The 23184-nt window shown below is 44.6% G+C and overlaps 2 protein-coding genes across 6 annotated transcripts; both read left to right on the forward strand.

Moving 5' to 3' along the window:
* The first annotated feature begins 63 nt into the window (after window positions 1–63).
* Window positions 64–12755, forward strand: MFN2 (mitofusin 2). 3 transcript variants are annotated; one of them, XM_084220040.1, is made up of 19 exons: window positions 64–787; window positions 1338–1492; window positions 2001–2179; window positions 2844–2979; window positions 3325–3487; window positions 4004–4128; window positions 4434–4542; window positions 4635–4742; window positions 5099–5252; window positions 5490–5557; window positions 5712–5833; window positions 6162–6288; window positions 6460–6564; window positions 6973–7075; window positions 7714–7934; window positions 8072–8221; window positions 8476–8672; window positions 9020–9154; window positions 9786–12755. In XM_084220040.1, the coding sequence occupies exons 3-19, from the start codon at window positions 2005–2007 to the stop codon at window positions 9853–9855; spliced, it is 2268 nt and encodes a 755-aa protein (XP_084076166.1). In that variant the 5' UTR covers window positions 64–787; window positions 1338–1492; window positions 2001–2004; the 3' UTR covers window positions 9856–12755. The 3 variants fall into 3 exon arrangements, with proteins under 3 accessions (XP_084076166.1, XP_084076167.1, XP_084076168.1); XM_084220041.1 differs by lacking the exon at window positions 64–787 and adding an exon at window positions 849–905; XM_084220042.1 differs by lacking the exon at window positions 64–787 and adding an exon at window positions 879–895.
* A 1571-nt stretch (window positions 12756–14326) lies between these two features.
* On the forward strand, window positions 14327–22839 carry MIIP (migration and invasion inhibitory protein). 3 transcript variants are annotated; one of them, XM_084220330.1, is made up of 12 exons: window positions 14334–14467; window positions 15096–15191; window positions 15825–15981; window positions 16093–16249; window positions 16771–17235; window positions 17871–17961; window positions 18400–18511; window positions 18711–18775; window positions 19203–19332; window positions 20127–20223; window positions 20989–21096; window positions 21967–22839. In XM_084220330.1, exons 4-12 carry the CDS (start codon window positions 16094–16096, stop codon window positions 22036–22038), a joined length of 1296 nt encoding a protein of 431 aa, XP_084076456.1. In that variant the 5' UTR covers window positions 14334–14467; window positions 15096–15191; window positions 15825–15981; window position 16093; the 3' UTR covers window positions 22039–22839. The 3 variants fall into 3 exon arrangements, with proteins under 3 accessions (XP_084076457.1, XP_084076455.1, XP_084076456.1); XM_084220331.1 differs by lacking the exon at window positions 15096–15191 and having other exon boundaries at window positions 14327–14467; window positions 15845–15981; XM_084220329.1 differs by lacking the exon at window positions 15096–15191 and having other exon boundaries at window positions 14332–14467.
* The last annotated feature ends 345 nt before the right edge of the window (window positions 22840–23184 follow it).

Here is a 23184-nt window from a genome sequence, read left to right on the forward strand (position 1 = left end):
TGTTTTTTGGGGTTTTTTTTGGGGTTTTTTTGGTTTTGGTTTTTTGATGTTTTTGGGGGGGTGTTTATTTGTTTGGGGGTTTTTTTGTGGTTTTTTTTGTTGTTGTTGGTTTTTTTGTTTTGATTTTTTTTTTTTTTGTTCTTGTTGTTTTGGGGGTGTTTGGTTTCCTTGGTTTTTGTGAGTTTTTTGTTTTGGTTTTTGTTGGTTTGTTGGGTTTTTTGGGTTTTTTTTCTCTTGTTTTTGGTTTTTTGAGGGTTTTTTTGGTTTGATGCTTTGGTTTGGTTTTTTTTTGTGGTTTTTTTTTTTTTCCTGGGTGTTTGTTTGTTTATTTTATTTGGGTTTTTTGTGGTTGTTTTTATTTTGGGGGGTTTGGGGGGTTTGTTTGTTTTGGAGGGGTGTTTTTTGGGGGTTGTTTTGGTTTTTTGCGGGGTTTTTTTTTGTTGTTGTCCTTTTGCTGTGTGTTTCCTGGGCCGGTGCGGTGCTGGCGTTACCGGGCTGTGCGGTGTGGGCTGCACGGGCCTCGCATTAAACCTTGCCGGGACTCGCATTAAACCTTGCCGGGACTCGCATTAAACCTTGCCGGGCCTCGCATTAAACCTTTCCGTGACTCGGTCTCCGCGCTCCCTTCCTCGGCTGGGCCGCGCCGCCGCCCGCCCTCAGGGCCCGGAACTACAACTCCCGGCGTGCCCCGCGCGCGGCGCGCCGCGATGACGCACACGCCTCCCCGCACCTCCCGGGCGACGGCGCCGCGGGGTGACATGGCGGCGGTGCGGGAGCGGTGGTGAAGGTGAGCCACGGGCGGGGCCGGGCCGAGGGGATCTGGCAGCTGCTCCAGGCCGGCGCAGTCTCTCTGAGGGTCGCCTACAGAGGAGCAGGGATAGAGACAGTGACAAGGGTAGGGACGGGTGAGTGTGGGACCCGCTGGGGCAGGGTCCTGAGGGGGCACGAGGAGGGCGCTTCCCGCCCTTTTCTCCCGCCCCTGAGGGCTGAGGGGAGGCGGCCTCCGGCCGGGGCGTCAACCCAGCGCATTCTGCGGGCGCCGGTATGGCGGGGGAGCAGGGCCCAGAGCATCCCTGAGGCGCACAGGGCTGGCGGGGGAGCAGGGCCCAGAGCATCCCTGAGGCACACAGGGCTGGCGGGGGAGCAGAGCCGGGGACATTCTTCGGGCCCACAGGGGTGGCGGGGGAAAAGAGCCGGGGACGTCCTCTGGGCACACAGGGGGGCGGGCGAGCAGAGCCGGAGACATTCTCCGGGCACACAGGGCTGGCGGGCGAGCAGAGCCCGTGACGGCGGAGCTCGGTAGCCTGTGTCCGTCATCCACGGTCACTCTGCCACAGGGGTGGAGACCGGCTGGACTCGGCGTCGCTGAAGGAGCTGCGGGACCGAGTACGGCCGGGGCGAGGGAGAAGGCAGGGAAAACTGCTGCCATTTGTCTTGGAGAGGGCCTCAAGCTGGCCATGCGTGACTTGTGAAAACGTAACTCATCCTGAAAGTAAGCAGAGGATGGGGAGGAGTGATCCCTGCGAGCCTGTTTATTGGAGGGGAGAAAGAGTTTTGGTTTTTTTTCCTGATGCATGAGTTGTATAAAGTGGAACAATTTCTTTATGAAAGACAGAAGATAGTCCTTAAAATCCATATTTATCTAGTTCTTGTAAAGATGCTCGGTTGGATCACAGAGTCATGGAGTGGTTTGGGTTGGAAGGGACCTTGAGGATTATCCAGTTCTACCTCTTGCTATGGGCAGGGGCGCAATCTGCCAGATGGGGTGGATCAAGTCCTGTCCAACCTGGCCTTGAGCACTTCCAGGGATGGGGCACAGTTTCTCTGTGAAACCTCTGCCAGGGCCTCACCATCCTCACAGGGAAGAGTTTCTCCCCAGTGTCCCATCCAGCCCTGCCCTCTGTACATGGAAAGCCTTTCCCCCTTGTCCTGTCACTACACCCCCTTGGACAGGTGTTGACACTTGGTGACACTGGTCTTTGCTGGATTTTTCCCTGTAGCGCAATGTCCCTGCTCTTTACTCGTTCCAACTCAATAGTTGCAGTGAAGAAGGATAAAAGACACATGGCTGAGGTAAATGCTTCTCCACTTAAACATTTTGTCACTGCAAAGAAGAAAATCAATGGTATCTTTGAACAGCTGGCTGCATACATCAACGAGAGCTCCTCATTCCTAGAAGGTAATTTGAGTTCTTGAACTGTGAGTGTGTAACAGTGCTCTACCTACATATAACTTCCCCCAAACCACACCCCAACCCCCTCAGTCAGTTCAACAGAACTGCTAAATCTGTGTTTATACATGCATGTCTGTTTATGCATTCATGTTTGTAAGAAAAAAAGGAAAATTGTTGAATTTGGGTGGAGTTCAGGTTCGTCTTAACGTTCATGCATGTTAAGAAACTGAACTAGTTCGGGAGCTATGCTTGGTTTTTATGTTTGGGAGATTTTTAATTAATTACACAACCCCAGTAGGTATTTTTTGCCCATAATCCTTTCACTATTCTTGCCTGGACACATCATTGCTACTGACATGTAACATACACCAGTAATTGGCTTTAACAGCTTAAGGCACAGCCAGATTTTATCTCTTAAGGGTTGGCCTGTTTGCACTGTTGGCTGTTCAAGGCAGTCCCAAGAATGAACGGTTATGAGATACACAGAAGAGTCCATTTGATAAATCCTATTGTAAAATTGCTCCAGGGTGTCACTGCCTATGTCAAGAACACCCATGTGAGCTGTGGGACACAGATAAATGTTAAGTGGTACCATCACAGAGAGGGGTTTCACCCAGCTCTGACCCAGATGGCTTCTGGCATTCAGAGACATGATCTATTTCGATTTTAGAAACACACAAGAATGCAGAGCTTGATCCTGTCACCACAGAAGAGCAGGTACTGGAAGTCAAAGGCTACCTGTCAAAAGTCAGTGGTATTAGTGAAGTGCTGGCAAGACGACATATGAAAGTTGCTTTTTTTGGGAGGTGAGTCACATGCTTGTGTTGCCTGTGCTCCCCATTCAGTAAAGCATTTGAGCATTGTAGCCAGTAAAAAATATCTATATAAACACTAGTGCTTCAGCTTTTGCTTGTAATGTCTCTGATACAAGTGCTCTTGTAAATTGGAAGCAAGTATTGTATCAGATAATTCTTCAATTTGAAGAATTCTTTAAATAGGGAAATAGAAAAGTCTTTTTGCATGTTGCCTCTAGCACCTAAATTGTTAATGGCTCTGATACAGCTTGGCTGTAGAGAACTTGCTTTTGTAATATCAAAATGAGCACACCTGGCTCTTGGAAGCCTGAAACACTGTCCTTAATCTGACTGCAGGACAAGCAATGGGAAGAGCACTGTGATCAATGCCATGCTGTGGGACAAAGTTCTCCCTTCAGGAATTGGACACACCACTAACTGCTTCTTGCGTGTAGAAGGGACAGATGGACATGAGGCTTTCCTGCTGACCGAAGGTTCAGAGGAAAAGAAGAGTGTTAAGGTACAATTTCCTTAAGCATAAGGTTAAGGATAAGAACTCTTCAGAAATGTCAGAAAAGGAAAGAAAAAAAAAATAAAAATTCATAGTTAAGGATTTTAATCATTAAAGGAGTGGAGATGAAGAATGAGCCTTTGTTAGATGTAGGAAGTAAGGAATGAAGCAAGTTGCAGAATGGGGACTTGCTCATTTTGTGGAAGAGATGATATGTTGTATTTGTTAGTGAAAGCAGGGAGCAATGACTCAGGAAGTTCTGAGCTTTGTATAACTGACAGAATCACAGACATCCTGGTAATTCCTCAGTATCCTTTCCTGAAAGGAAAAATCTCTCATAAACTCTCATTAGCAGTTGCCTTTTTTTCTAGGACACTCAAGAAGGTTTTATGTAGAAAACCTTCCAGAGAGAAAATAGTTTGAACTTGGGCTTTATCTCCAATTGTCTGTGAACAGCCCTGAAGGAAGGATAAGTGTGTTAGTGGGTCTTGGCAAACAGGAAATGTTATTTCCATCTTTTCATAGACCGTGAACCAGCTGGCTCATGCCCTTCATCAGGATGAACATCTGAATGCTGGCAGCCTAGTCAGTGTAATGTGGCCCAATTCCAAATGTTCTCTCTTAAAGGACGACCTGGTGCTGATGGACAGGTGAGAAATAGCTTTCTTTCCTTTCCTGCTTATCACAGACTAATTACGGAAATGTTTTTAAATATATATTTAACAAACCTCCAGGGAATTGACCCTGTTCTAATCTAAGACAGTGACCAAAGTCTCTTGCTGTAATTAACAGTGAGATTTTCTTGGTCATTTCTTCCTTTTAGTCTGTACTCTCTCACCTCAGGGCAGTGTAGCTCAGACACGAGTAATTAATGCTCTGAAAAGCTCTTAACTTTTTAAATTCTGTTTTTGCTGTATTCACAGCACAGTAATATCTCATTTCTCTTTATTTCTAGCCCTGGCATTGATGTAACCACAGAGCTGGACAGCTGGATTGACAAATTCTGTCTTGATGCTGATGTATTTGTCCTGGTGGCAAATTCTGAATCAACATTGATGCAAACTGTATGTGCAGGTCCACTTGTTCAATGAATTTGGCTAAAGGTTAAAAATGTTTGACATATTAAATTAAAGAGGTTTTGTTTCATTTGCCTTAGGAGAAGCAGTTCTTTCACAAGGTGAATGAACGTCTGTCTCGACCCAATATATTTATTTTAAATAACCGTTGGGATGCATCTGCATCTGAACCAGAATACATGGAAGAGGTTTGTGATGTGTTTAAACTATTTCTCTTTGCATGGATATTACGGAGTCTGTTTTGACTCTGGTCCTTGGGGATACAATCATTATCACCTTAGTGTGGAGACTCAAGGGAGCATAGATGAGTGATCAGGACATGACCCTTGAAATTTTGAGCAGGAAATCAAGAGTCTCACAGGGTCCCTTTGAAGTTAGATCACTTTAGAAAACCTCTGGAAAAGTCCACAAAATAGCAAATTTTTTTCCCATGCTTTTTTGTTAGCTTAGACCAGCAGAGGGCACTTGGGTGCCTGTTCTAACCTTTAAGAAATGGCTAATGTGGATTTAACTGCATGTGTGGTTTGTCATGGCTGTCCCTCAGGTGCGCCGGCAGCACATGGAGCGGTGTACCAGTTTCCTGGTGGATGAACTGGGTGTGGTGGATCGAGCCCAGGCAGGGGATCGAATTTTCTTTGTGTCTGCAAAAGAAGTGCTGAATGCCAGGATTCAGAGGGCTCAAGGGATGCCAGAAGGAGGTGAGGAAAGCTAGCAGAAACTTTCCATTGACTTACAGAGATGAAAATAGAGAGTATCTTGTTTCAAAAAATGTATAAAATTGGGGTAGGCCAAAATTATTAATAAGGCAATCACAACAGAAGGGGTGACTTAGTAGCACTTGTACATTGGCTTCAGTGCAAGAGCATTTCTTGATGTCCAACATCTGATTGCTTTCTCAAAATTTGAGTGGTTGTTTTGTGCATTCCTTCTCTCAGGTGGAGCATTGGCAGATGGATTTCAAGTAAGAATGCTTGAATTTCAAAGCTTCGAGAGAAGGTTTGAGGTAAGCATTATGTGTGCCGACCTTTTGGTTAGGTTTTACTCCTGAAAGACTGGCACTTGTGGGGACATATTTTGGAAACAGATCGTACAGGAAGGAGAAATTGTGTTAATATGGCTCTGCCTGCTGCTAATCTTGGGCTGCCTTTTGTATACAGGAGTGTATCTCACAGTCAGCAGTAAAAACAAAATTCGAGCAGCATACAGTGAGGGCGAAGCAGATTGCAGAAGATGTTCGTCTCATCATGGACTCCGTGCACGTTGCTGCCCAGGAGCAGAGGTGAGAGCTGGGCTGGTGTTTGCAGAACTGCAGTTTGTATTCTGGGAGAGATGTAAGGCAACATGAGGCTCTGAAATGCAAAGCAGAACCCAGTGTGTCTGAGAGCCAGGAGGACATGTATTGGTGGTCTTGCTTCTAGTGAATTATGGAAGTATTGGGAAAAAGACCTTATTTTTGTCCTGTGCCCTGACTGTGTAATGCGTTGCAGATATTGACATATTTTGTTCCTGGGCAAGAAAATCTGTCTTATTTCTGGAATTCAAATATATTTATAGATCAAAAATGCATTTATTTGGCATTTTGATGGACAGGTTTTTTTTTTCACCAGAGTTTACTGTCTGGAAATGCGAGAGGAACGTCAGGATCGTCTAGGTTTTATTGACAAACAGCTGGAGCTCCTTACTCAAGACTACAAGCGGAAAATCAAACAAATCACTGAAGAGGTGGAGAGGCAGGTAAGGAGGAGTGTCTGCTGAAAACTGGATTGTCTGAAGCAGCTACCAGCATGGTGGGGAAAATGCGCAGTGCTGACAAGGCTTTGAAGTACTAAAAATGTGGGAGTTGCTTATGGGAAGAGGAGAAAAGCTTTCAGAAGCTCTATTTTCTCTCCTGTGCTGTTTGTTTAGGTGTCAAATGCAATGGCAGAAGAAATCAGACGACTCTCAGTGTTGGTAGATGAATACCAAGCAGACTTCCACCCATCTCAAGTAGTTCTTAAAGTGTACAAGAGTGTAAGTGATGTTTGCTTAAGCAGTTTAAGAGACCTTTTTTAGCTCTGAGTAATTATGCCAGCTCATTGTTAGACATCTTAATCTTCCAACTAGGATATGAGCTAAAGCTTTAGGTTTTTGATAATCTCAGTAATCAATTGATGCACATTATATATCATATTATATAGATTGAACAGAACTTTTCCTGAACTAAATTAGAGTCTGTGTGAGATTTTTTTTTTTAATTTGCCTTTTCAACCCCCTCACTGAAAAATGGGGGAAGGTATGATACTAATGTTAGAACACTGGGCAGACAGATTGTGTACTCCTGTTTTGGGAGGATCTTTTTAACTAGCAAGCTCCAGCACCTTCAGCCTGCATCTCAGCTATGTTTATTCTAATCTTAATAACCCTTTCTTTGTTTGTCAGGAGCTGCATAAACACATTGAGGAAGGCCTGGGCCGTAACATGTCAGATCGGTGCTCCAGTGCTATCACAACTTCCCTGCAGACAGTGCAGCAAGAAATGATAGGTCAGTTCCACAGGCAGTACTGCCCTTTCTCTTCCCTTGAATTGCAGTGTGAAATAACTAGGTAGATGTAAACTAGGTTTCTCATTGATCCAGTGCAGCTGACACCATCTTAGTTTCCATCTTGATGAGTAATGCTGTTATGCAGAGGATGAGTTCTGTGTCTGAACTGATGCGGTGATTTCCTAATGAAATTGTACAGTCACAGTGTAATCCTCATGACAGAGTGGAACTGTGGCAAAATTTGGGAGATTCTCACACCAAATCCTAATGAAATACAAATTACTTGGAACTAGGTGCCTGTCTGAATATGGGACCATGGTGCCTGAAGAAGTGAGTTTCAGATTTTGTGTTCCAAGGTCTTGCTGATCTGTGAACTTCACCAGCTATCTATAAGGGTTTTGGAGGATCCATGGAAAGATTTCCTTCTGGGTTGGTCTGAAAAACCAAGAATTGAATAATAATTGATAGTACATCTCTTACTTTGCAACATGCTTGGCTTATGAAATTTAACATGTTTAGAAAACTGACTGTAGAAGATGAAACAAGCCATAAGCACCTTGATTATAGAATACAGGACCACTTAATTCTTGTGAACTCAACAGCTGTTTTTTGCATGTTTTTGTTTTCTCTCTGTGTAGATGGTTTAAAACCCCTCCTCCCAGTCTCTGTGCGGGGCCAGATAGACCTGCTAATGCCCCGGCAGTGCTTCAGGCTCAGCTATGATCTGAACTGTGACAAGCTTTGTGCCGACTTCCAGGAGGACATAGAATTCCATTTCTCTCTTGGATGGACGATGCTGGTGAACAGATTTTTGGGACCAAAGAATGGTCGTCGGGCCTTGATGGGCTATAATGACCAGGTAGAGTGCCTCATTGAGTGACTGGGGTAGATATTCATTATTTCAATGGCTGCTGAAGTTCCCTTGGTGGGAAGAGCAGTAGTTCACCTCCTTTATTCTCTTCTTTGATTTTGTTTTGTCCCTGCTTTTCTAATTAGGTTCAGCGCCCTTTAACACCAGCAAATCCCAGTCTGCCTCCTTTGCCTCAGGGCTCTATGACCCAGGAAGAACTCATGGTGTCCATGGTGACTGGACTGGCCTCTTTAACTTCCCGGACTTCCATGGGGATCATCGTGGTTGGTGGTGTGGTATGTGTGCATTCTAGGTAGCATTTTTATAACTTAAGTTGGAGCACTGATGTAAAAAGCACTTGCACTGCTGAATCCTGTAGCTATTTGCTGTTGACAGATGGAGTTTTCTATTTCCTATTACCTATTTTCTCCTTTGATCTTCTATTTGAGTATAGTGAGCTGATTTTGCAACGCTCTGTGCACCACTGTTGGGAGTGAATATCAGTCTGAGATGATGATGGTGTAATTTGTCTATCCCTGTGCTTCTTTAGGTGTGGAAGGCTGTGGGTTGGAGACTGATTGCTCTCTCTTTTGGCCTCTATGGGCTGCTCTATGTGTACGAGCGCCTCACCTGGACCACCAAAGCGAAGGAGAGAGCTTTCAAGAGGCAGTTTGTGGAGTATGCTGGGGAGAAACTGCAGCTCATCGTCAGCTACACAGGCTCCAACTGCAGCCACCAAGTCCAGCAGTGAGTTCCCTGTATTCAGCTAACACCTTATGGAAATCTGCTGTTTGGGGTTTTTAGTGCTGTTCCTTCTATTCAGGCTGAATTCCAGATTTTCAAAAATGTAATGACACAAGTTTTAAAATAATATTACTTTTATTTTGAATATGTAGTGTTTGGGCGCTGTTAGGCATTAGTCTTAATTTACTTCCGTGTCTCACATCAAAATGCTCTGACATATTCTTGTGCAGAAGGGGAGAGATGAGTGTCTGAGTCATGATACCATCATCCCTATACATCAAAGGGATTTATTCCTTCAGTGTGCTGCTTGATCTTACTTTTCATTATACTCAATTCTTTTTGTTTCATAGAGAGCTTGCTGGAACGTTTGCTCATTTGTGTCAGCAAGTGGATGTCACTCGGGAGAACCTTGAGCAAGAAATTTCTGCCATGAATAAAAAAATAGAAGTTTTGGATTCACTGCAGAGCAAAGCAAAACTGCTCAGGTGAGATTTGATTATTCCATACAATTGTTTTTCGTGTGATTGCCCCAGGATGTTCGTATGAGCTGTAGCTTGGAGTTCATTCTGTCTGCGTCATAGCACTTGATGTGCAGGTGTCAGCACTTTTCCCTACCGAGTCATGTTCCCTTTCACTAGGTACTTTCCTATGGGCTGTTGACAGTCATTTAAAGCTTCTGTCTCACAAAGCACCTTTTTCTTCCTGTTTTTTATTATTTTGGAATTACAGTTCCTTCCCATTTATAAAAACATACAGTCTTCCGCTCCTACAAACTCCTTCAAGCCCTTAAAAAATTATGCAAAAAGTCTTGCCTTCACCTTTGTACCCAGTCTTGCTTTCTTTACCCTGCAGAGGCTGTTGGGAAGACTTTTTCAAACATTCCTTACCTACACAGTAAGACCAATGTGAAGTTGTGTCCAAAATCTCTGTTTAAACCTCAAAGCTTAGGGACTGACAGCAGGCAAGCATTCCTGACCTGCAAAGGGATGGCAGCAGCCTTTTGGATGAACCTCTGGCACTCCATGCCATGCTGTGTACTCATTTTTGTTGCACTTCTTTCTGACTGGCTTGGGAAGAGCTGTTTCATTCAGCTAACAAAACTTTCTCTCCTTGCAGGAACAAAGCAGGTTGGCTTGACAGCGAGCTCAACATGTTCACACATCAGTATCTGCAGCAAAGCAGATAGTGTGAGAAAAAGAGAAAAACAACAGTTTTCCTTCAGTGCTCTCTTAATTACTGCAGAGAACGTGGTGGGTGATGGAATTTCCTAAAGGGAATGAGCAAGAGCAAATTGCTGTGTTTCCAGTTGCAGTGTGAACAGTAGGATTCTGCTTCCCTGTTCTGTGTCCCACCTCTAAACACTACCTGTTAATAACTCTTCTTTTTCCTTGTGAGACCAGGCTACTTCAGGAGGAGTGTGTGCTTTATACATTTACAGGGGGCTTTTACTGTACTTCATTTTGCTTTAAACAAATTTAAAGCAATCAAGCAAATGTTTATCAGTTTAAAAGTTATTCTGACACATCTTTAGGGAGTCATTTGTTTTACTTCATAAAGACAGAACTTTTGACTTCCAAGCCCCAGGTTGACGTATGTGTGGCAAGCAGCTGTTTGACTAAACACAGATCCCATGCACACAGACACGGTGGTGGTTTCACAAAGCATTTATAGCCCACACAGACTTGTCTCTGAGGTTAACATTCCGTTATTCTAGAACAAACAGAACATCACAATGTCACTGCATAGAAAGGTTTATTGCTCTCAGGGTGCTTAAACCTATGAATAAAACCCAGTTCTCTGGAGCAAGAGGGATTAAGATTTTGCTTTGGTAAGCTTAGTGAATTTGGAGTTAGTTTCTTCGTTTTAAGAGCTCTTTAACAACACAGTTTGGCCCATTTCCCATGATGGACAAATAGTTTGCAAAGACAGAACTAGTTCCTGTGAAGGAGATAGTGCTGATAATTTGACAGCTTGTTGAAGAAGAAAACTAGGAAAGAGAAGCCAGTTGACACAATGTAAAGCACTGCATTATGAGCTCAGTTGATGAATGTGGGGGTTGTTTTTGGAAAAGCACAGCTGACTTTCTGGAAGCAGGCCTGTGGAATTCCATTACCACGATCTGACCACAAGAACAGCATGTGGATTACACGCTGTAAGAGATGTTGCTTCATGTAGAGTTCCCACAGCATGTACAGTCTGGGCAGCAATAGGATTTGATATGTTAAAACTTCTGTTAAAAGTATCAGAACATCCTGGCAAGTACAGCTCCTCTGGGGTGGGGGGAGTTATGGCTCTTGTAGTTCATGCCAGGGCAAGCATAGCTTAAAGCAACTTAGTTTTTTAAATACATTCTTTATTTGCAAATACATGAAATTAATTGTTGCGTTTTGCTCTGATGCATTTGGAATATAATAATTGGGAATTGGAAGGACTTGAGTCTCTTCCAGTTGGAATTGGCAGAGAACAAATTCTAGCTGATTTTAGGAGCTTGAGTAGGATTAAGTTCCTCTACTGCAAGCTTCTTTTTCTCCTTGTAGGTCAGTATTTTGCCATGAGTTGGTTATAATCTTGGTGTTGCCTACAAAATATCTGAGGAATCCAGAATCAGATCCTGTAGTTCTGAGGTTAGTGACAACCTATATCTCTTCAGCATCACACACACAGAATATGGGCTGTCTTTGAGCAGGTCCCAGCTGAATTCTGAACTACCTGGCAGTGGGGTGTTTTTCATAATGGCAAAGAGACTTCTCCCTTGAAAATGGCTTTAGAATTTCTCATTCATGCTCAGATGTAAATATATGTGCCTGTGATAAGTCCCATGTTTTTCATATCATGGAACTTGCAGAAAGCTGCCTGATACTTGAGGGAGTAAAAATAGTGAAATGTCAGTAAGGACTTCTTAAGTAAGGCTGTTCTGAGATTTGCAGAAAGACTTGAGGTATCTTGATTGTGTAGGAGCTAATGGTGAGATATCCCTAGAATGCAGAAAGGAAACAAACCTTTCCCTTCCAGTAGAAAGCTTTGACTCCAACTCAAACTGAAAAGCTCTTTCTATCAGAAGGGTTTTTTCATCTTGACTGGGTTCCTCAGACAGGAATGGGAATATAGATTTGATCAAATCTGAGAACAAGCAAAGAAAAAATTCGAGTCCTTGCTTTTGGAAGTGGGTACTCTGAGCTTGTAGTGAAATACATTGGAGTAAGTGGAATCATCTAGTCTTACTCTTCTGCAGGTTTTGGTGGAATAAATTTGAATCTTTAGTCTCTCAGGCTGTCACATACACAGCTATAATAAGCTATGTTCTGTTTTATTGAGTTAAAATACTCAGCATGTCCCTAATGCACAAGGATATTGTCAATTCCAGGTCAAGGCAGAGGATGATGTTCTACTGCTCAGCAGCTCATGACTACTTGCTTTTGATGAGGTAGTGTTATGTCTTCAGCAGGCCTTCAGGGGAAATCTGATAAATGAGCTGATCTTTAAGCCAGCGTCTTATCTGTGAAGGGAAAAGAGACTGATGGGTTCTTAGAACCCCGTGTTTTGCTGCTGTGTGTGTGATGCTGCTCAGGCCTGGCTGCTGTTGGCATTCTCACTGCAGAGCTGAAGCCTAACCTACAGAATGGAGGAAAGAACCACTTGAACTTTTTCAGAGGCAAAACTGCTAAACTATGTGGGTATAACCCTTGTCCTGGAAGCCCAAGTGATCAAGAACCAAACTTTTAACAGACAGGCCTATAAGCTGGATTCCTCTGAAACAAATTACAGCTGTACTTCTTTAATTGAGAGTGGTGGAGGAATGAACACTATCATGAGTTTGTTCTCTTCTGATTTTCATAAAGAATGCTAAACTATTCTTTAAAACAGGTAATTCCAGAAACAGTCTTCCCCAAACTCCCATTTAAAGAAGGTCAGCTAAATGCACTTTTATCTTATTGCTGCTAGTTACTTTTCCTATTGTATTATGTTGATGGAGCTCTTCAAAATACTCTTACCAGTGAGTTTTCTCTGCTGTATTTAAGGTGATAAATTTGCATGAGTTAGTCCTGTAACAGTGCTGTAAACAATGGAAACCAAAATAAAAATGAATTGGAAAAAGATTTCTCCTGATGTGTCCTGCATGTTGTGATACAGTCTCCCAGTGTAAGCATATCAGCTTACATCAGCATGTATAGCTTTGTTGCTTTGTGTTACTGAATTGCATGTGACACTAGTGACCTTTTTCTGTGTTTTTACTTTGAAAATTAACAGGGAGACCAATGATACTGAACTGCCTGATAGGTAGTTTTAGTTGCACTGAAATTGTCAGTATTGAATCAATGATTTCTTGAGAATATTGTCGGAAATAATAGTGAGCAACTACTGAGTTGTTGGCCTGAAACTCTGGTGGATCAGTATCTTCAGCTGGTAAGTTAGAGAAGGCCAGATTTCCCGTGATGAGGTTTCAAAATGTTAGGAAAATTAATCCACAAACACCAGAGGTTTATGTCCAAAAAGGAGACAGAGGAGTCATTTGGCTTTATTCCAATTAAGGGAGAGGCCATGGGGCATTCCCCTGTGTCTCTCCAATTTTTGGAGGACCCAGCCTCCCTTTTTATCTCAATTTCCCAGCCACATTTCCCTTCTCTCCCCATTTCTGAGGTACTTGAGAGGTTCAGACTTCCCAGAATGCTTGATTCCCAAAGATTTCCCTCTAATGTATAACCCTCCCTTTTATTTTTTAATTCTTATGGAATTTAGGGGTTTTTTCTTTCCCACTGTTTCTGTCATCTCTCAATGTCTAATTTCATTTATCAGCAAACCTAAAGTTTATTTGTAAAAGCAAGTATCTCTCCATTCATCAATCAGTGGCGTCCTTCCCATTGTTTCTTTTCTCTCCCAGTGCTGGTTTTATCTACCAGCAGACCCACAGCTTGTTTGTAAAGACAAATCTGCCCTTCCTCTCTAAAAGAACTCCTTTGGCCTATGGGGGTGCTGGGGGAATGCGACCCTTCTGGGGGCAGGGTCGGGCCAGGGCTCTGTCCCGAGCTGGGCAGGGCCCCTCAGGGTCACACCAGGGCTCTGTCCCGAGCTGGGCAGGGCCCGCAGGGTCACACCAGGGCTCTGTCCCGAGCTGGGCAGGGCCCGCAGGGTCACACCAGGGCTCTGTCCCGAGCCGGGCAGGGCCCCTTAGGGTCACACCAAGGCTCTGTCCCGAGCCGGGCAGGGCCCCTCAGGGTCACACCAGGGCTCTGTCCCGAGCTGGGCAGGGCCCCTCAGGGTCACACCAGGGCTCTGTCCCGACCCGGGCAGGGCCCCTCAGGGTCACACCAGGGCTCTGTCCCGACCCGGGCAGGCTCCGCAGGGTCACACCAGAGCTCTGTCCCGAGCCGGGCAGGGCCCCTCAGGGTCGCCCCAGAGCTCTGTCCCGAGCCGGGCAGGCTCCGCAGGGTCGCCCCAGAGCTCTGTCCCGAGCCGGGCAGGGCCCCTCAGGGTCACACCACGGCTCTGTCCCGAGCCGGGCAGGGCCCGCAGGGTCGCCCCAGAGCTGTGTCCCGAGTTCCACCCCGCAGCCGGGCCGGTCCGAGCCGAGCCAGGCTCCCCCAGGGCTCTGTCCCGAGCCCGAGCCCCACCCCGCCTCCCGCGGCCCTCAGCCGGGCCGGGCAGGCCCCGCGCATGCCGGGAGCCGTGGGGCGGGCCCGCCCGCTCGAACGGCCGCGCCGGGGCCGCCCGGGGGAATCCCAGCGGCGGCTGGAGCCGGGCGGGCATCCCCTGGCTCTCGGAGCGGGCGGGCATCCCCCGGAGCGGCGGGGGCGGCGCAGGTGGGCCGGGGAACGCGGGGCCGGCGCGGGGACTTCGAAGGCCTCAGCCCCGGAGCCGCAGGGCCGGGCGGGACTCGCGGGCTCCCCGCACGGACAGGGAGGGAGGGAGAGTTCACCGATCTCTGCCGCTGCCGGGCCGGCCTCTCGGATAGGAAAGGGGAATTTCACAGTGCTCGGGCTCTCGCTCGTGAGCGTGGGAAGTCCGAACCAGCGCATCTGTGCAGAAGCAGCGCGGAGTTTAAACACCCTCCTCGCAGGGAGGACAGTTCTCAGCTCCCCACACAACCTTTGTTTATTAACTGCGGGAGCCGAAGCTCCTTTTCAGAAAGATTTCAAATTGCAGCAGTTTCATAAACCTGAGCCCCCGGGGCTGGACATGAAGGATTTGTGCCAAGAGTGGACCTCATCTGGTAAAACCCTTCCAGAAAGTCCCTTGACTGATGTTATTTTCTGAGTATTTGCATTCTGATAAGCAATGATGGGTGGATATTCGTCAAATTTATTAGCTTTGTCCTGTGAAGGCTGTGAGAACTACTGGGTTTTTCAAATTGTCTCAAATTTAGTGCCTCAACACTGATATTTCTATTTTATGTTTTCTAATACACCTCTCCCTTATTTTTTGTAACAGAGTTATTGTAGTTTATTGATGGTCAGCACTGCTCTTGATTCCTCCCACTCCTGTTGAATCACATGTGCATTTGATTCCTCATGTCCAGTTGCCAAGGTAGCAGATGCAAAACCAAATTAGATGAGTTTTACAGAAGGTTTTGGGGATCCTTAAGAGCAAAAGGTCCAAGAGAAACACTAAGTCTTCTTGAGAACAATTTATCAGTCTAGCCAAAAGTTGTGTGGGAGTTTGGGTTTAGGGTTTAATTTAAAAATCCACTTTCTGCAAATTTAGAGGAGCTTGTGGTATTGTAAAGATGTTCAACAGTGTGACAGCCTTTCAGTCAAACTAGGTTTTATTTATTTATCTGTTTATTAACTCCTTTTCACCTCCCTCTTCTAATAAAAGGGCATCACTTTGTGGGATTTAATTTAATTAATTGGTGGGATTGGGATTGTCTGAACTGTAGTCCTGAGTCATAGCTGAGCCTTTTGGAGCCTTGCTGCCCAGGGAACATGGAAGACAGCTTTGACTCTGTATTTCTTTTGGATGTAGCAGATATATTCATGTTAATTAGTTATATTTTGAACTTACAAGCATCCTGGTGTTATCACAATATAAATGTCAATACTTCAAAAAAACATTACAGCAGAATTGCATAAATACGTCCTAAATAACAGCCTCTAAACCAAATGTCTCTTATTTAGCTTTTTGATGTGAATTTTTTGTGTTTACTGTTTCCTCTCTCAGAGTTTCTTTTCTCCATTAAGTCAGCTCCCAGTTTCTGAGTGCAGAATATTTGGCAGTTTATCCAAGGGGAGAAAGCATCTTGTGGTGCTGGTTCTGAGCATAAGGAGTTTTGAGACTGGCTGATTTCTCAGGAGCAAGAATCAACATTTCAGCAGCTGTAAGTATTTTTTAGGAAAAGTCCCCTGAAAGTGTGTCTGCTTTTTCACTTAATGTAGTGAATTTATGTAGTTCACTCTCCTTCTGGCTTTACATTAAAATGTTTTTGTAGGATGGACTTAGAGCTCCTGAAGGGGCTGCGCCAGACCAGCCAGGACCTTCTGCAGAGGCTGAAAATGAAGCAGGAGGAGATCAGAAAAGGCCTTCCCAGCAAGCAGCTCCTTCCAGCCCCTCATCATGAGAGATGGAAGCCCTTGTCCAGGAGAGTGGTATGTGTGCTGTGTGAGCTAGCAATTCAGGGAGCAAATGGGCCTCTATGACTGACAGCAGCTCTGCATGTGGTTTGGTGTGGTCAAGGGGACATATGGACATGAAAGAGCTCTTAGAAAGTGGTATGTGGAATATGGAGTCTGTTAGAAAAGTAGCTGTCCTTTGGTTATTGTTTACTCTGTGGTCTCAATTCGTTCTCCTGGCAAAGGGTTTGGAGATCAGTTCCTGCCTAAGAAAGGCAAGTTTCTTCTTTTAAGATAGGAATGAGGATTGTGGAACAAAATCCTTTTGTTTCTTCTAAGCACAAGGGCTGAAAGTTCAATGGTTCTTCAAGTTGGGGAAAGCTGCATTTAGCTCTTTCTTACACTCTCCAGAACATAAGGATTTCTCTTTTTCCCCTGCAGGAATTTAAAGGAGTGAACAGACTAGAATGAGAGGTTGATTTAGTGAGTGAAATGTTCTTACAAAAGGGATTTGTAGTCTGACTGATGATATGTGTTAAGAGAGTCTGTCCTTACAGAAGGAACATCAGGTCGGTGCAGTAAAATCTCCAGCTGGAATATTGGTGCCTGTGGAACCCAGAGATGGCCCAGCCCTCTGTTCATGTCCTAAACACAGCAGCAATGCCAGAAGGGTACAGCAGCAACAAGCAAAGACACAGAAAGGAGCAGGTTTCAATTCCAACCTTCCTAGGAAAGAGAAGAATGTTAGGCCAGTGTCTGCAGTTATTATGTGTGGCAGAGAAGTCTCCAGAGTGGATGGGGATGGTGGTGCTCGAGGAAGTCCAGAGAAAGAATCCTTCCCCCTGGGACATGGAGAGAAGAGAAAACAGTCTGCTCTGCTGCATGGTGTCCATGAGAAAAGTCATCCAGGGCCATCACTGAGCAGAGTGCAGAATAAAGAGGCTGGTGAGCAGCACATGGCCATCAGAGAGCCCCACGGCCCTAAATCAGTCTTGCTGATGTCTCCGCCCAAAGAGTTGAAGGTAAATGTTGAACCAGTGCTTTTCTTATTTTCCTAGGTCAACAGAATGATGATGAGGAGGGGCCAGGAGAACATTACCCTGTTCCCACTGTGTAAATTGGAACTTGGGGCCAGAACTGTTCCCAGCAATAGCAGCTGTTGGCTGTTGGCAGTTTGTTCAGGCCCTGCTTTCCTGAGCCAGTGACCTGAAAGACCAGAAATCTGTACCACTTCACTGTGAATGTTTTCTGGCTTCTGCATATCTCATCCACAGGCTGAGGGACAGCAGGCAGGTGCAGTGCTGCTGTCCCACAGTTTGTCTGCTCAGGAATGAAGGGCAGACCCTGGCTGTGATCATCCTCCATGGCAGCACAGGTTGCCTTATCTTTGGCAATGTGTGATGCAGCTCAGCATTTTGTTTAAAGCTCTGAAAAATCCTGTCTTACTTGGGCAAGTCCCTGTCTCCTCTTTCTGTTATATTTATTGACAAAACAAAGAGCTGGAGAGCAAATTAACTGCTAAGAGGCATAGATGGAATCCAGTCTAAAAACTAAGCCACAGCTGTCACATCTGAACAGCATCTGGTTGTCTCCTCAGCTGTGCCTTTGAATGTCCTGTCAGGTGATTAGGAAGTTGTTATTAATTGTTTTCTTTCAGAAGGAAGCTCGTCATGTGACTTTTGAAGAAGATGCCATACCTGTCAGCAGCTGGTGTGCCCATCCTTTACTGGGCTATGACTGGATTGCAGGTGAATCCCAATTCTGAAGCAAAGCTCTCAGTGTGATGTGGTGATATTTAGAGTTAAAGCACAGTTTATGACCCTTTGGGGTGTGATGGAACTGCTGTCCTAGGGCCAATGGAGCAGGTCCCAACAAGGGACCTGCAGCTTTGTCTGAGGCCCCTCTCCAGACTAGAGGTGAGCTGTGCTTACCTGGAGTGGTGAGGTGGCAGTGGTGTGGGAATTCAGGCAGCAAATGGCAAAGCCTAGTGAGGTCAGAAGGGATAGCAAATACCTGGAATGGATGAATGCAGTAAGGGACCCAAAGCACACAGTAAATCTCTGGCTTGACATGATGTTCTGCCCTTCTCATTATTTTGTTTTGACTATATCTTGTGAGGCTTGCTTTGGTACTTTCCCAAATTTTGTAAATCATTGAAAATCATTCTCTTTCTTTGGTGTTTTCAGGGCTTCTTGATACAAAGTCTCCAGTAACAGAAAAATCTGAGCAATATTTTGCTGAGCTGCACAAGTTCCGACAGTCCAACAGAGACACCTGTATTCATCAGCAGCACCTGGAGTAAGTGGGAGTGGGGAAGGGCTGAAACAGCAATGTTAATCCCTTAGTAATCCCTGTAGTAATGCTAAGCATAGTCTGATTGGAGCAGGACATTGTGAGGGCCTTTATTTACCTCTCAGTCATGTGTGCTTGGAAGAGGCAGTGCTGTTCACAGGGCCAGCCCCTCTGTCACTAACTATTTTCTTGTGTGTTTCTTCAGGCCTGAGGCTCTGGATTGGAGAGGTCCTGAACAAGAACTGGATTTGATAATTGGTTCTCATAAGTGTAAGATCATATTTCTTCCTAATGCAATTTCTGTGAATAAAGAACTAATCAGTCTTTACCTGAGAGAGCGCCACGTCATGCAAGACCAGTAAGAATGGGTTGTTTTCAGCTGCAGCTTTTCAACCAGATTCAACATCCTACTCCAAAGATACTTGAGTCTTCTAGGGATCCACTCTCAGTGTTGTTTTAATTTGCTAGGGTTTCTTGTAATTGGCTAATGTTCTGTTTCTACATTGAAGAGGTTGAAGTTTTGGTTTTGCTTTTTAGGAACTTACTTGGGGACAGGAAATGTATAAGATATTTCAGGAAAAGCAGCTCTTTTTATAGAATGCAGATGTGGTGCTGTGATAGAACACTGCTTTTTTGGCTGGGTTCAGGGACCTTGTGACAAACAAGAACTCTGATGAAGGTTTGTTGCTCTGTGCAGGTGTTTACTGCTATGGATTAAACGAGCGCCTCTTTACCATCCCCGTGGATTCAGAGGCTGCCTGCCCTGTGTGTAAGATCCCACGTAGCCACCAGCCCCCAGGGACACTGGAAGATCCAACCCATGTCAGGTAAATAAGAATTCCTGATTTGTAATATGCACAACTCAAGGAAACAATAGAGAAGAAAATCTGATCAGGTGAAGGAGAAAAGATCATCCCAACAGTTGTGTAGAAGGCTGCTGTTTTCAAGGCAGAGATCTCTTGCATAAAAACTCCTTACTGATGTTTTCTATAAGCATGAACAGTCCTGAAATCAATGAGAAATGCATATTTTGTCTGAATTTGGTCCAGAATCTGAATGTACATGTAAAGTGTCTATTGCCCTAATCCAAAATGTTTCACTTGGTTCACTTTGGGGTTAGACCCTTGGATTCTGAGTAGGAAGGCATGCGGATTCCCTGTGTCTTGGCAGAGGTGTGGGCAGTTACTTCCTACAACTTCCTTGGAACACTAACCCTATGAGGAATGTTTGAGGGAGCTGGGGGTGCTCAGCCTGGAGAAGAGGAGGCTCAGAGATGCCCTTATTGCTCTCTACACCTTCCTCAAGGGAGGTTGTGCACAGGTGGGGTTGGTCTCTTCCACCAGGCAGCTCTGACAGAACCAGAGGACACAGTCTCCAGCTATGGCAGGGAAGGTACAGATTGGATATTAGGAAGAAATTTTTCACCAAAAGAATAATAAAGTACTGGAATGCTCTTCCCAGGGAGGTGGTGGAATCACCATCTCTGGAAGTGTTTAAAAAAAGCCTGGCCATGGCACTTGGGGCTATAGTCTGGTTGAGGTGTCAGGGCATGGGTTGGACTCGATGATCTTGGAGGTCTCTTCCAACCTCATCATTCTGTGATTCCCTTGTGTGGTTCCAGGGTCAGCATTCCCAGGGGTGCCCTTTTGCCAGCCCACAAGTACAGAGCCCATCGCAGGAGGAGCTTTGAGCCAGCAGATGATCTCGCACTGCACTCGGTAAGTTGCTGTCTTCCTGCTGAAGGCACAACCCCAGCTGGTTTTTGCTTTATGGGAAAAGGAAAGAGAATCTGGGACTCATTCCCTTGGCAGAGTTTCCACTAGAATTTTTAATATGCATCAGTGAGATAGCCAGAATGTCCTTTGGTGTGTTCTGAGTTCATGCCTTGGTGTATGACATATTTCCAATGCGTTACACTGCACAAAAGGAAGTGCCACGTGGAGATTTGGTTGGCTTGTTTCAGACATTGGCCTCTCAACAAAGCTAAGAGTACCTGTGTTTGTTTCCACAGATGTTAAGGAGTCTGAATGGCAAGTGTCTATCAAATATTCACAAAATCAGTAGTGGCAAGGGTGGATTTAAAACTGCTGTTGTATTGCTGGTCCTGTATTCCAGCCAGTAGTCAATGCTGCAGGCACTATTGTTAATTTAACCTAGCCCAGGCCTGGAGATTTCCAGGGAAGAGGTGGGAGGAAGCTTAGTTTTGTGGTTTAGGGAACTGGATGTGTCAGTTGAGACAGGTTCAGAGGGGTCAGGTGCTTGAGTTCTCAAAGTGAGAGATCAGTTTACAAAGGTGGAAGAGGGGACAATTGTTTAGTTCTCCTTTATTTGAGATTTCATTTATTTCCTGTTAGTCATGTAATACTCCTAAAAAAATAATAGACGAATCACTCAGTTAAACCTCCCTGTGCAGAAGTTACTTCTAAATAATAACAGGCCACAATAGATTAAAAAGGGAAAAACATTCCCATCTTTTTTCACAGCATTGCCTGGCTGGCTGGCAAAACATGGTTCCTTCCAGCAGCACCCTGCTCAGCAGTTTGGATCTGAGAACCTCCCTGGAAGAGAAGCCTTTTCCCTTTCCTCACCTGGTAAGCACAGCCTCTAGAGTCCCAGGAGATGCTGGGTGTCACCATGATGTTTTCTGAAAAATCCCTTCACCAGGATTTCTTCTCCTGGGAAGCTGAGAAGCCTCAGAGAAAAATGAAAACAATAAGTACATGATTGCTTCTCCTGTGTTTTGCTGCTTTGGAATGTGGTTTGGAGATTATTTATCCAACATGTGAATTGTTTTTACTTAATGATCAATCAGGGTCAAGCTGTGTTGGGACTCTGGAGAGTCATGAGGTTTTCATTATCATCTTGTTAAGCCTTGTGTAAATATCCTTTCTCTATTCTTTAGTATAGTTTAGGATAGCATTCTATAATATCATATCATAAAATAATAAATTAGCCTTCTAAGAACATGGAGTCAGATTCATCATTTCCTTCCTGCCATGGGGGACCTCAAAAATACCACAAATGGTGACACCAGACATTGGCTGTAGCCTGAGCTGAAGAACAGACCCTGAAGATGGGCAGAGTTCACAGCCAAGGCTGAACACAGAAGAATCTCCTGAGTTTTCCCAGACAGCTCAACACAGTTTCTTTTTATTTTAGTTATACAAAAAGGGATTTTTCAGAAAATGTGATGGTGACAGTTGGGAATTGCAAAAATGGAAATTGCAGCCCCATCTCTAAAAGGTGTGATTATTGAGGGCTGAGCAAACAAAAATGCCTGGAAGAGTATCTCCTCATCATACTGGGAATTGTTTTCCTTCTGCTGACTGGTGTGCACAGAGACAAAAAAGCAAATGGAGCTGAGTAACAGCAAAAAGCCTGTTCAGCTCACCAGTCTTCATCAAAATGGGAAAAGTCACTTTGGCATTCTTTGATTAATATCCTCTTTATTTGGATTCCAGGACCCACTGTCCAGAGGGTTAAGAGGAGCCAGAACTGACAAGTTTCTACACCTGCCTCACTTGCACACCTGAGGTTTAGCAGAGCAAAGCAGGACACCAGACAGCAGCCCTCAGCTCAGACCCCACTCCCTCAACACTCTGGATCATGACTGCCCTGGGGAAGGGATGGGCACAGCACGTGGGAACAACTCAGAAGCAAAGCAGTTTGGATAAAAATAAATATTTGGAAGGATTTTCTCCAGTTTTCATAGTCATGTGCTTATGTGAGCAGCCAGTAGACAGATCTGAGTTTGCACAGTCATATGTTGATTTTGCATTTTTTGCCTTTTACAGCTACTGAGAGCTGCATGAAGTGTCCCAGCTGGGGCTGGATAAAGTCAAGTGTGCAGGATCATTGGTGCATCTGCCACCTCAACTGAGTGACCAGCAGTGTAGCACTAACTGTGACCAGGGAGAGGGATTGGCCTGTGAAGGGCCTGGCTCAGTGCAGTGACACAAATATGTTTATTTCCAAATATTTGAAACATAACAGACAGTTTTCTACTGTGTTAAACTTGAGTTCCTCAATGATTTGTAAAAATTTTAAAAGTTCAGTTAATTCTCAGTGCAGTGTGTGTAGCTACAGAGTGTAGTACATCAGAGTAACTTTGAATGTGAAAAAAAAGTTAAAGTAAAATGAGATTTTATTCATCAATGAGCTAGATAATGCCTTAAAATTGTTGCATATTTTGCTTACCTCTACTAGTCCAAGTTTTCTGGAGATAAACCAAAAAGGCATTTTAGAATTTTTAAATTGTACCAAACCAAACTACTTCACATAGTGTGATTTGATTGAACTTTATAAACTGATCTTACTTTCCACATCTGAAAACAATAAAGCTGATGTTTTATTTTGCTTTGAATTTCCTGAAACAGAAATTCCTGCCTCAAACATATTTTAGGGAGCTAACTTGAGAGAATAAATTTTGTTTGTGTCAGTTCCCTTCTGCCTGATGTTTTTTGGTAGTAAAGCTGGTGGTTTAGTTCCCCTTTCTGACTATATTGCAAATATATAACACTGATTCATGAGATGGGAAATCCAGCTTTGCTTATTTAGACAAATTAGATGCAGTAAATGATGTATTTGTGATTGCTTTGAGCAGAGCAATGTAGTTCAGCTGTTAAAATACAGCTCCCACCGACTTCTCAGTGCCAGTGTTAGATGGTCTGCAGTGTTTG

The sequence above is a fragment of the Fringilla coelebs genome (assembly GCF_963513975.1).
Source record: "Fringilla coelebs genome assembly, chromosome: 22".
NCBI lineage: Eukaryota > Metazoa > Chordata > Aves > Passeriformes > Fringillidae > Fringilla > Fringilla coelebs.

Coding starts and splice junctions, on each gene's coding strand:
- MFN2 (XM_084220040.1), top strand. CDS start 2,005: ATGTCCCTGCTCTTTACTCGTTCCAACTCAATAGTTGCAGTGAAGAAG. Junction 2,180..2,843: donor GAGCTCCTCATTCCTAGAAG/GTAATTTGAGTT, acceptor TTTCGATTTTAG/AAACACACAAGAATGCAGAG. Junction 5,834..6,161: donor GTTGCTGCCCAGGAGCAGAG/GTGAGAGCTGGG, acceptor TTTTTTCACCAG/AGTTTACTGTCTGGAAATGC.
- MIIP (XM_084220331.1), top strand. CDS start 16,094: ATGGACTTAGAGCTCCTGAAGGGGCTGCGCCAGACCAGCCAGGACCTT. Junction 18,776..19,202: donor GATAATTGGTTCTCATAAGT/GTAAGATCATAT, acceptor TGCTCTGTGCAG/GTGTTTACTGCTATGGATTA. Junction 21,097..21,966: donor CTTTTCCCTTTCCTCACCTG/GTAAGCACAGCC, acceptor TTTGGATTCCAG/GACCCACTGTCCAGAGGGTT.